Source organism: Mirounga angustirostris, unplaced genomic scaffold (assembly GCF_029215605.1).
Source record: "Mirounga angustirostris isolate CCGP_5_RB_7025 unplaced genomic scaffold, mMirAng1.0.hap1 SCAF_3, whole genome shotgun sequence".
Classification (NCBI taxonomy): Eukaryota; Metazoa; Chordata; class Mammalia; order Carnivora; family Phocidae; genus Mirounga; species Mirounga angustirostris.
In genome coordinates this window covers 86,582,835-86,596,239 of record NW_026991711.1, presented here as the reverse complement: position 1 = coordinate 86,596,239, position 13,405 = coordinate 86,582,835, and the positions used below count along the sequence as shown (strand labels likewise).

Below are 13,405 nucleotides of genomic sequence, written 5' to 3'. Positions count from 1 at the left end.
GTATCTGCTACATCCTAGGTGAGGATTTAGCTCACACCCTCCAACAAACTCCACCAAAGACTTCTGGGCAGAACAATTTACACCCCAGCTAGTATGCTGTCAGCTGAGAAGTTTGATGAGATGGGGCAGAGGGGGTGGATCAGGAGGCCCAAACAGATGACATTAGATTTCTGTATTTAAGTCTCATCCACTGGGACAGAAAATACATAGAATTACAGTTTCCCCATGTCTCCTAAATTACCACCGATCCCTTACTCATTGAAGATGACAAACAGAAATGATATTCTACCAGAGTTATCACTAGCTCATCCAACTTTATTACTAAATGGATTTAGAAATTAATTACTGTGATAAGATTTGGTCAATAGGAAAAAAACCTTTTCTTCCCCCAGAGAAAAATAAATGCTGTCCCAATGAAACAGTCTAGACACCAATGACCACAGTCTGCAGCAGTATGATCTGTGAAGACTTGATTTACAGTGTATTCAGCATTCCCTTCACCATGGTGCTTGCCCAATTCACAAACCATATCTGAAGCAATGAAAGAACTAGGGAAATGTTGGAAATGCTGCTTAAGGGACAAGGCCATGTCTTGAGAATTTTTATTGACCACGGTAATCATTAAATATTTGATTCATCTAACAATTCAAATAGAATCTTTAAGTGCTTCCATATGAGATCTTTTTTAAAAAAGCCAATTCTAAGGGGTGCATGGGTGGCTCAAGTCGTTAAGCATCTGCCTTCGGCTCAGGTCATGATCCCAGGGTCCTGGGATCAAGCCCCGCATCGGGCTCCCTGCTCTGTGGGGAGCCTGCTTCGCCCTCTCCCACTTCCCTTGCTTGTGTTCCCTCTCTTGCTGTGTCTCTCTGTCAAATAAATAAAAAATCTTTAAAAAATAAAAAATAAATAAAACTAAAAATAATTTTTAAAAAAGCCAATTCTAACTGTTGAATTTTTTTACACCTGAAAACATAAAAAATCATGACCACTTGCTTAAACAAGTAGTCATATTTATGGACTACCTGAAAATATAAACCTGTACAACTGCACTAACTAATGATAATGGCTGAAAAACATTTAGAGAAGAAAAGTAAAATACCCTTCTGAAGTAATCACTTTTATCCTTAAATGGGCAGAGAGATGGAAGCAGGCTCTGAAATTAGCTTTGGAAATGAGATAATAGCTGAAATTAATTGGATATTGTTTATGGCAGTAAATGCTTCTCATGAATTAACCTATTTAATTCTCACAACTACTCAGAAAGGTCAGTACTACTACTAATCCTCATTATACAGATGAAAACACAGACACCGTAATGTGACTTGCCCAAATATCCCATGGCTGCTAAGGGCTAAATTGTGACTTAACATCCAGGTTCCAGAGCCTGTGATTGTAATAATACACAACACTATCTCTTTATATACTAACTTTTGTTGTATTGCTTTCAGTAGCAGGAAACCTGTAAATGAAGTTAATCTGAAAAAATAATAAAACATTGTTTTCAAAAGAACAGAGAGGCAGGGCACCTGGCTTGCTTAGTTGATAGAGCATGTGACTCTTGATCTTGGGGTCATGAGGTACAGCCCCAAATTGGGAGGAGAGTTTCCTTAAATAAATAAATAAATATTTTAAATTATAAAAACCTAATGTTTAATTAAAAAAAACACAGAGGCAAGTCAAGGAAATTAAGACAGCTGTACGTAAGGGAAAGGGAGATGAAAGAAACCACAAAAGGACAAAAAAGAAAATTTGAAAAACAATAGAGAAAAGGGTAATTAATGAAAATATCTTTGAATGTCTAAATTACCTAATAAAAAGCTTGGGTGGGGAAAAGGTATGAAGGAATCTTTAGAGTGCTGTAAACATTCTATATCTTCACTAATAATGACCACTATGCATAAAGCTTTTTTAAAAAGGCACCAGTGCACACTCTGAGAGAAAACTCTTTACAAAATGCTCGTTATAGAGTATTATTGCCTCCACTGAAAATCAGTGGTTTGGAGTAGGTCATGCTAAAACAACTTTTTTTTTTTGTAAAGAATTACTGGAGGGGTGGTCAAGGAAATTATAGCCAAACCATAGGCAAACTTTTGAACTAGTCTCAAGATCATGGCAGAGGATCGTGGCTTTATAACTACATGACGGAGAGACCATTTCCAACCTAAGTTTCCATTGGATGTTTGTTACCAGTGAGGCGAGTCTGCAGAGGGCTGCAAGGTTCTTTGCTTGGCCTCTGTCCTATTTAACATTTTTTTATTAATGTAGATGGCCTGCTTTGCAAATTTACAGGTGATCCAAAACTGGGAGTTCTCTAGGGGTTAGGATTCAAGAAGATACTGTGATGTTAAATTGAATGAATAGAAATTTAATACGTAAAATTTTAAATAGAGATAAATGTAAAGTCCAGTATTTAGGTTTTCTTTTTTTTTTTTTTTTTTAAGATTTTATTTATTTATTTCAGAGAGAGAGAATGAGAGAGAACACATGAGAGGGGATAGGGTCAGAGGGCAAAGCAGACTCCCCGCCAAGCAGGGAGCCCGATGCGGGACTCGATCCAGGGACTCCAGGATCATGACCTGAGCCGAAGGCAGTCGCTCAACCAACTGAGCCACCCAGGCGCCCAGTAGTATTTAGGTTTTCAACCTCAATTCTATAATCTACTAGAATGGTTTATGAGTTTATATAAAAACAAATGTAGGTTTTTGATGATTAGTGTGAATTCGTGTGGTGTCGTGCCCTCTGCCATTTAGTAAGAATGGATATTCTGAATGGTGAATCTTAATTCTTGACGAGAGATGCTCAGAATGGGGGAGGATCCAGAAGTCATGAGAAAGAGTAAAAGGAAATGTAGTATTCAACTTGGATAAGAGAGACTTAAGAGAAATTCTGTCATTTTCAAATATTTAAAGGATTATGTATGACAGTAGGGTTCGATTTATTGTATATACATCTAGAATATAGGGTGTGGGGAAGATATTGAGACATCATATTTGGATTTAATTATGGAAATTTTTCCTACAGAAAGAAAAGAGAAAGAGCTGTTAATGAGCTCTTAAGCTTTCCTTGGTTCAAATTGGGAGGTTTAGCTTGCCAGCTGTCAGAAAGATTACAGAAGGCATTCCCTTTTCAGATGGATGGTTCTGAGCAGGAGAAACTCTACCTGCCCCTATTCAAAGGCACCACAGGCCCCCTGTGGTGGCTGTACCTTCCTGATGTTCCCTAGGGACCAATACAATATTTAAAAATATCAGCAAGTTAAAGCATATACAATTCAATGGGCTAATAATCCAAGTAACGTGATATTCTAAAACCATGCTAATAAGGGTAACGTTCTCTCAAAGAGAATTATATTAAAATACCTTCAAAGGGAAAAAACCAGAAAGAGCCTTCAGCAGATTGGCTTTGAGAAACTGATTAGTGCATTTTGGAGAAATTAAGACTAGTTTATGAAACAATCCATAAAAAAGGACAAATGAAAAAAGGGATAAATCACCTAAAAATTACTTTTTTTTTTTTTAAGATTTTATTTGACAGAGAGAGACAGCACGCTCACGCACATAAGCTCGCACAAGCAGGGGGAGTGGCAGACAGAGGGAGAGGGAGAAGCAGACTCCCCGCCAAGCAGGGAGCCCGATGTGGGGCTCGATCCCAGAACCCCGGGATCATGACCTGAGCCAAAGGCAGATGCTTAACCGACCAAGCCACTGCGGTGCCCCCATTTCTTTTTTTAAATAGAAATTCTTATTCTGGTCTCTATAACTAAAGAGATCACAGCACTGTAGGTGCTTCTTACAAATTCCTGAGATATGACTTAAATCAAACTTTTTTTTTTTTAAGATTTCATTTATTTGACAGAGCGCACAAGCAGGGGAGAAGCAGGCAGATGGAGAGCGAGAAGCAGGCTCCCCACCAAGTGGGGAGCCTGACATGGGGCTCAATCCCAGGACCCCGAGACCATGACCTGAGCCAAAGGCAGACATCCAACTGACTGAGCCACCCAGACACCCCTTAAATAAAACTTTAAGATGGTTTTCTAGTATATATCAGTAAAGTAAAGGGGAAAACTGACTTAAAAAAAAAAAAGTTTTTGTTTTGGTACTTAACTGCCCTCATTGACAAGTAACTATTTTTGATGATACCATACTTTAATAAGGATCTACCTACTAAAAATGAAAAAGCCAAAAGCATATTACATATTTATATAATTTTATCACTCTTTCCAAAGCTCTGAATTTTAACTTTAAAAACTACCAAAGAGGGGTGCCCGGGTGGTTCAGTCAGTTAAGCAACTGCCTTTGGCTCAGGTCCTGATCCCAGGGTCCTGGGATAGAGCCCCACATTGGGCTCCCTATTCAGCCGGGAACCTGCTTCTCCCCCTTCCCCTGCAGCTCCCCCTGCTTGTGCTCTGTCAAATAAATAAAATTTAAAAAAAAAAAAAAAAAAAAGGAAGGGAGGGAGGGAGGGAGGGAGAGAGGGAGAGAGAGAAAGAGAGAGAGAGAGAGAGAGAAAGAAAGAAAAGAAAAGGAAAGGAAAGGAAAGGAAAGGAAAGAAAAAAGAAAAGAAAAAGACAAGACAAACTACTAAAGACCTAGTTAGCTGGAAGTTCTAAAATATAACCAGGTAACTAATTCATCAGCAAATGGAAATTTCGGCCCCACTCAAAATAAACTGAAGCAGATAATTACAATTAATGCAAAGACACAGACTCTTTCTGAAAATCAACTGCCTGAATTATTAATCAGTGATTTCATCACTGTCAAAAAACCAGAATCTTTATATACAAGAGGGTCTGGGAATTGCTCTTGACTCAAAAAACACTGACAGCAACAGTGTGCAGATCTGACATCCCAAGAAAGCCACAAATCTATTTTCAACAAGTTTTTGCCGTATTATGTGCAACATTTAGAAAGAACAAAGCCCAATATGAAAATCTAAAACAATTCCTGCAAAAATGTGAATGTACCATATAAAATGAATACTTCAGAACCCTACTACACTAATTTCTTCAAATAATGTGCTTCAGAGTCTTATTAAGACTTATTAAGTCTTTTTTCTTCTCATAATATACTCAGATGATTCTTTACGTGGGAGAACCTACCATAATCCAGTCTCTTCAGGAAAGCAGAGGGAAAAGAGCCTAAAAACAAACTCTTCCTCAAAATAAGGTAACACAGACAGAAAATCAGCATCCTTGTGTAAAATGGGTTTACGTAGCTGTTTGGATGATTAAGTAAGAAGTGCCTGAAGAGCTTTTAATATTAATATATGCTATGTTAGTGAAAGAAGTTACTCTAATATAGGCTATTTTAAAGGAAGCTGGGTGTTTCGCTTTTTTTCTTGGGGAGGACAGGATCTTGTGGGATGTTTTGTAAACACTGCATAAGTAAAGTAGGTCCGTTAATCATAAACTATGTGGCTTGCCAATTCTACTTCAATAAGTAAAATTATTTCCAGTAAAAAGCATCAAAGATTTTTGGAACACTCAGACTTCATAAACATGTCTTCACACAGTTAAAAACACACTGCTAAACCGAAAGATCTTTGCAGAGGGGTTGATCTCATTTATTAAAGACCACAGTCAATGCAATAAGGAAGGGATACAGAGGCTTATCAAAAGTACTAATAATATTAAGTTGTGCGTACTCAGCAGTTCATTTCCTCTCTATGAGTGCTGTATCTGAAAACAGATATTACCTCCTGAATAAGTCTCAGTATAACTCCTTATGTCCATGTTCTATTTACATAAACTAGTATCTTATAACTCATTTAGTTTGAACTATTCATTGTAGTTTAATTTTTGTGTTGTTAAATATATCCTACATTAAAATCCCATAATCTAGGGGCGCCTGGGTGGCTCAGTCGTTAAGCATCTATCTGCCTTCGGCCCAGGTCACAATTGAGGCCCAGGTCCTGGGATTGAGCCCCGCATCGGGCTCCCTGCTCAGCTGGAAACCTGCTTCTCCCTCTCCCACTCCCCCTGCTTGTGTTCCCTCTCTCGCTGTGTCTTTCTCTGTCAAATAAATAAATAAAATCTTTAAAAAAATAAAATAAAATAAAATCCCATAATCTACATGGACAGTGTTGGGTTTTAAGATTTTATCTATTTATTTATCAGAAAGAAAGAGAGAGAGCACAAGCAGGGGGAGCGGCAGGCAGAGGGAGAAGCAGGCTCCCCAGTGAACAAGGACCCTGATGCAGGACTCGATCCCAGGACCCTGGGATCATGACCTGAGCCAAAATCAGGAGTCACACGCTTAACCAACTGAGCCACCCAGGTGTCCCACCTACATGGACGGCTTTAAAGACAAATGGTAAAATGAACTTGAGTACCTCAATTAGTTCCCTCTACTTACACCCTTCTCCTCTCCCCAAAAAACTCTGTAATTCTGTCATCACAGCTCAGGAAGACATTACATCCATGTTGATACTACTTTTTTTTTTTTTTAAAGATTTTATTTATTTATTTGGCAGAGACAGAGATAGTGAGAGCAGGAACACAAGCAGCGGGAGTGGGAGAGGGAGAGCAGGCTTCCCGCCGAGGAGGGAACCCGATGTGGCACTCGATCCAAGGACCCTGGGATCATGACCCGAGCCGAAGGCAGACGCTTAACGACTGAGCCACCCAGGCGCCCTACTTTTAAAACAGAAAAGAGGCAGTTTAACATAGTGGTTGAGTGTGAACTCTGGCCCTAAAAACCTGGGTTCAAATCCTACCCCCACCTCTTACAAGCTACCTGACCTTAAGGTTTACTTAACTTTATCGTACCTTGGTTACCCGTTTGTAAAATGTGGAACAAACAGTATTTAGCTCATAGGGTTACCAGGAAGATTAAATGAAGTTATTACAACAGGGCCACCTGGGTGGCTCAGTCGGTTAAGCATCCAACTCTTGATTTTGGCTCAGGTCATGATCTCAGGGTTGTGAGATCAAGTCCCATGCTGGGCTCCATGCTGGGCTCCATGCTGAGCATGGAGCTTGCTTAAGATTCTCTCTTTCCTTCTCCCTCTGCCCCTCCCTTCACCCTCCCACCTTAGCTTACACTCTCTCTTAAAAGGGGGGGGGGCGGGGAGAGGGCGCCTCGTTAAGCGTCTGCCTTCGGTTCAGGTCATGATCCCTCTCCCACTCCCCCTGCTTGTGTTCCTTCTCTCGTCTTGTCTCTGTCAAATAAATAAATAAAATCTTAAAAAAAAAAAATACTTAGAACATGCCCGATACATAGTAAGTGTAATGTATCTGCTATTGTTAAAACCAAGAAGGTAAAACAAAATGAAAGCATGCTGAAATTTTGTAAACTGGGTTCTTTTGAAGAATATTATGCTTCTCACTGAAGTTTACTTCAGTTTTCTTATTGATTTTGCGTTTTCAACCTTTCTTGTGTACATTTTAGCTAGTCTTAAGTGATCTGCTTCTAACTCTATACAGATAAAACTACCTTTCTAACACTATCAAGACTCTTCTCATATTCTCCACCATCTTAAGTGTGTGAAAATATCCCACTAAAATTTAAGAAGCACGAGGGGCGGTGTCATACCTTGGGAAAAGATTCTTCTACCAGGTGGTAGCATACATATAGCATATGGTCATTAATTAAATGGATTTTAATGGCTCTATTTCAATGGGAGTCAAATGCATAAATATCAGTAAACTAGAGGCTCATTTAGATTCATGTACTTCTGGTGCTTAAATGTTCTTTTAATCCCAGCCCACAAATTAAGTGCTCTAAGTAATAATGGAAAAGGATAATTGTGTATAAATCATGCTGACTTGCATATGTTCTAGTAATGAATGGTACACAATACCTCTCAATTTTTCAGTATGTTCAATTTCATACCTATGGACCAATCATGATCTTTTGAATAGCAAATCTCCTAACAACAGATCTGTGCTCATTTGAACCTTAAAAAATACTGATTACTTTCTCTTGTGTAACTTCTTCCTCTTCCAAAAAGCATGAGAACAATCTCAGAAAGGACACTAAAAAGCAACTATAAATTCTGCAGTCAACAGTATGGTATGATGGCTTCCACCATGCACAGGGATCCTGTATGCTTATAGCTGATGGTCTACATTAAGAAGACATGACAGAGTGCTTGCTTCAGTATACTAACATACTAAAAAAAGAAGACATGATAGCTATCTTCAAATACTTAAAGGGCTGCCATGAAGAAAGTATAAACTTAATTTTTTGTGTTCCTGAGGCAGGACAAGTCATACAGAAGCAGATTTCTGATATAATGAAAGAACTTTCTGAAAATTAAGCTACCTAAAATCGCAAAAAATAATCACTTGAGGTAATGAATACTGTAACACTAAAAATGTTTATGAGAAGACTGGGTTTTAGGAATGATATAGAAAAGGTAAGTATTTGATAAAGAGTTGAACTACATGATCATAAACATCCCCTTCATTTAAAATGTTCTTATTAAACCCAAGACGCCCGGGGCGCTTGGGCAGCTCAGTCAGTTAAGGGTCTGCCTTCAGCTCATGTCCTGATCCCAGGCTGCTGGGATCAAGCCCCGGTCGGGCTCCTTGCTCAGGGGGTAGCCTGCTTCTCCCTGTCCCTCTGCTGCTCCCCCTGCTTGTTCTCCCTCTCTCTCTCTGTCAAATAAATAAATAAAAATCTTTTTAAAAATACCTAAACCCAAGTTTTGGTCTAATGTACAACACTAACATTGTGCAGGACTATGCTTACCTGCCCAATGGTTCAGAGTCTGTGTAGGCTACTTGAACATCATCCCTTCGTAGAGACCAACTGACATTTTAGATATTGGAAGGTCCTATCCCTATTTGTTTGACTTTGTGACCCAATTTTCTATGTATAAAGCTAAATTAAATTCACTTGAAATTTTATGTGAGGAATTTCAGATCAGCCTTGAGACAACTGGAATTCACAAGTAAAGGACAGGAAAATTGTAACTGGTTTCACTGTTTTATAATCATCACTAAAATTCAGAGAATTTAGAAAAATGAGGAATGACAGAAAATGGATAATTGGAATCTAATAACTCATCTACTATACCAGACCTGTTATTAGAACTACTATTTGGGTGGTATAACTAACTTGGTTTAATATATTCATATTGGTCCCATATACTCATTGAGGTAGTAAGAAAAATGTTTTTAAAAGGGAGCAAAAATCATGAGTAAGCTAAGCTAGAACATACATCCTAAAAGTACATGGAGATTCATTATACTTTTGTACATGCTTGAAATATCCATAGCAAAAATTAAAATAAAAAGAGCCCTCACAAAAAAAATAAAATTCAATGCTCAAATAATATAGGCAGGATGCTGGTGTATTTTTTAAGCCATAGGAAGAACAAATAATAATTCAGCATCCATTTAATCTTATCCAAATTTGCCTCAACTCAAATCTGAAAGTATTTAACTGCTAGAATATCTCACACATACACTCTAAGTTTCAGAGGAAAAGTTAAGTACTATTTAGAAACAGTTTCATTACCAAAATTGAGTAACATTTCATTGAACACTGAAGTGAAAAATGTTGCCACATAGCAGGTTTTCTTTTATTGAATCCAAGATGCATAGTAGTTTTATGTAAGACTTCAAGTTATTATAGTCCTCCCTAGTCCACTGTAAAAATAATTGTATTGATACTTTAGAATTGCTTTTGGTAACAATTATTGTTTCCTCTATATTAGGATTTTAAGAGCCTAGAAAAAAGTTACCTGTCTTATTTCTGTTTAACAGCTAAGACTTCCATTAAGAGTGAGAAAAGCTGCAACATTAGTGTAGCGTTAAGCTAGATTCTAGTCCTGGATCTGAACTTATTTTACCTTGAACATGTCACTTAAGCCTGGTGGGTCATGATACTCATCCATAAAATATCTCCAGCTAAATGATTCCAAAGACTCCGTCTAGTTCTGAAGTTGTACGATATTATAACATTCACAGTGAGTACACTCCTTCAATGATAGGTACTATATCCTATCACCATACAGCACTGTGGATGAACTCACACAAAATGTGCAAAGCCAGAAACATGTAAACAAACATGATTTAAAAGAAAAAAAACTGGCTTGAAATATGGGTTAAATATCAAGGGCATTTATTTTCTTATCTAGAAAGCATCAACACTATAGGCTATAAATTAAGCTCTGGAATGTTGTAAAAATTCAACCAAGACTCTTGAACAGAAAGGAAAATCTCTAAATAGTAATTTCTTGACACCCAGTGACTGCGGCACCCATGTGCCTACCCAGCATTTATATGTCAGAGGAAGATGTTACTTTTATGGGATACTGGAATCAAGAGTATGGAGTGGAATGCATTCTTTGTTAAATTAGTACAAGTTCAATTTAAGCACCTGAAAAACACTACCTTCCTAGTTAACAATGAACTAATAAGATTAAATGTTTTTACTAATTAAATGTTTGTTTCAATGTTTGCATTACATATATAAACATTTAATTCCCTAACTCTAGCACCCACTGAATTCGCAAAAATGGTAGAGATAAACTGTATTTCAACAGCCCCACTTAATGAAGTCTAAAACTAAGTTAATCCAAGTAAAAATATGGATTTCTTTTGTAGGAGGGAGTAATTCATAGACATTAGTTTATAATTAAGAAATCAATAAAAGTAAACAAGAAAAAATTTAGTAACAAGTGGGCCATGTAGTACGCAAATGTGGTATACTGTTTAAAAAAAAAAAACAAAAAAACACAACACCTGCTCTCAGAAATAGCAATAATGAAAAGTGTAGCTACTGATACCACAGTTAATCATATTTTAAAAGGACTGCCAGGAGAATGTATCTAAATAGAATTATAGTGTCATTATGTTGGAGAAAGCTATGCTGGCTATAAGACAGGAAAAGGAATATAGCCCTAACAGATGAATACAGATAAGCAAGTAATTTGCAGGGGTGGCGGGATGACAGAAGAGGAACACTTGTATGTAATTTACAACTCAACTCAAAGAATTCAAAGATATTACTAGTAGTAAAAATCTACAAAATGACTGTGAACCAGAGAGAGTGTTCAGGTTTCTTTAAAGAGCCTGACTGAGACGGTGTATATGTAAATAAACTGAATGGAAATGTAAGCTGGTATTGTGGTATTGTGGTATTGTGATGATTTAACCACAAATGCCTTCCCTATTTAAATATTCCAATCAGTACTGTTAGTACACGTACCTCGGAGAATTCTTTCCTCATGGCAACGAAGAAAGTCCCAGATTCTAACAGTGCCGTCATCAGAGCATGTAGCAAATTTATTATCCGTGGGTGAGAAACTGTTACATGAAGACACACAGCAGGGGAAAGAAGTCAGCATTTAACAGATTATCTGTGCTTCTCAGACAGGGAAAAATAAAAACACTGTGCTGCGTTATAAACAGGAGTGGGAAGTATTCCAACAGTGAAGAAGCCCTTAAAGAGAATGTTGTCAGCTAACAAACGCATCTCATCAAAAGAAGAATTCAACAGAGTAGTTGCTTCTTAGTTTTCAATCAACAATAGTCCGAGAACTTTACAGGTATATTAGTACTAATGCTTCCCACACTCCCCACAGTAGTATTTCCTGTCTTACCAATAGAAAATGTGGAGCTGATTTAAGTGTAGAAACTAAGTGAATTTTACTTTTGCAATATTCCTTCAACACTCTTTTAAATCACATAGGAATACCGCTCAAAAAATTAGCATCAGTTTCTGCCTCAGACGCTTCATGAAACGATTAAGCTAAAAAAATGTGGACAGGCTATTTAAAGACTAGCTGCTAAACACCCCTACATACGATGTTTCTCATTTATTTGAGTGGTCTGTGGGAAACTCTCACACCTTCTCCCTGGCAAGCTAATCCATGAATGTTGCACCTTTTAGGGAAAACGAACACAGAGACATTCAGACTGTGTTTGAAGCCAAAGATAATCTACTGCAAAGGATTCTGCCATCTTTCCCTCCCTGGCATGAAAAACCATCAAGTTTCTCATCTATCTCTAAGAACTCTCTTGAACTTTTGAGTCCTATAACTAACAAAGAACTGTGAAACTCAATGTATGGGCAGGACACTAAAGCAGTTTTTGCAGAAGCATGTTTATCCAACAATTTTTGTTAAGATTCTGAAAGTAGAAACAAGTGACTGCAGTGGATGATGTTTTCTATAAAGATGTCAACCTCCTCCCACACATGGGCGGTACACCAGTAAAGAATGCTGCTTAGCTTTATTCTGAGGCTGCAGCAATTCTTCAGGCTTGCTTTCGAGATTTTTTTTTTCCGGTTTTACTATACATATCTCATTGATATGTAAAAATATACAACTCACTGAAAATATTTTAAACTCCACTTATTATACATTTGCATAACTGATGTTCTCAACAGTGAATCAGAAGAAAAAGTCCTAAAGTCCTCTTGACAATGGTTTGCTTACAGTTTCAAAGCTTGAAGAACCCATTCATTACTCCATTAATGTTTGCCACATCCAGAGTTACTTGTGCGTTTTTAGTCCTACTATACTTTCCTTTTGAAGTCGTGGCATAACCAAGCCAACCAGGTCTTCACTTAAGCCTTTTTTTCTTGTATTTTGTGTGAACTCTGAAGGTGTTTTCTGTAGGCTTTAGATTTTATTCAGTTGTATAATTAAAGACTGAATTCTTTATTCGGAATGAAAGATTCTTGTCTTACACAGTAGGTAATAAAAAGGAATAACGTATACACATTATTAACCATAAATGAAGAGAGAAAACCAGTGCAAAATGCGGCAGACAATACATCTCTAACATATTGCAAAGGCTGATACCGGGACAACACTACTTCAGAAAAGTGCCAGCGAAATGGTGAGTGTGTGAAAACAAAGAAAAATATTGTGTTTATAGGGTGCAGAAAGTATCCCAGAATCTGACAGAGCCCATGCATCTCTGCACCCAGAATACACTTAGAGAATAATTTAACCATGACAATAGGGACTACAGAAAATGGTATATTGTGTATAAACCTGGCCTCTCTAATCGCCTCCTTATGTGCCTGGAACATCTTGACGTTGTTCATGTTCGACTGCCAATATTTCACATATCCTCCATGGTCTGCTGTCAACATCCACATGTCATTATGTGACCAAGTCATGGCCCTCACTGGGCTATCATGAGCCTGTGAAAACACAGAACATTTGTAAACATTATGTAAAAGAATATATGACAGAAGGCTTTACAGGAGCATAACTCACAAGAATTATTTGTCCAATTTTAAGTTTAAAATGCCAAAAAAGTAACTGTATCTCCAGTTCTTTACAGTACCACAGAAGAATGTTACCATCTGATGATTACTGTTACCTGTAATATTGTTTCAAAATTGAAGGTGAGTCCATTCCACAAGGTGAACTCTCCACTAGAAGCTCCGGTGACCAACCGTCTTCCTTCTGGAGTCCACTAGGGAAGAAAAAAAAGAAT

At 37.6% G+C, this 13,405-nt stretch overlaps 1 protein-coding gene across 11 annotated transcripts in view; it reads right to left on the bottom strand.

Moving 5' to 3' along the window:
- The window catches only part of WDR33 (WD repeat domain 33), a 156,530-nt gene that overhangs the window by 52,828 nt on the left and 90,297 nt on the right, over positions 1–13,405 (bottom strand). For 8 of the 11 annotated variants that reach the window (XM_064586364.1, XM_064586363.1, XM_064586365.1 and 5 more), the window contains 3 exons: positions 13,289–13,384; positions 12,955–13,106; positions 11,160–11,257 (listed from right to left, as the gene is read on the bottom strand). In XM_064586364.1, coding sequence (XP_064442434.1) covers positions 11,160–11,257; positions 12,955–13,106; positions 13,289–13,384 — 346 coding nt within the window. The other 3 variants (XM_064586369.1, XM_064586371.1, XM_064586368.1) reach the window with 3 other exon arrangements.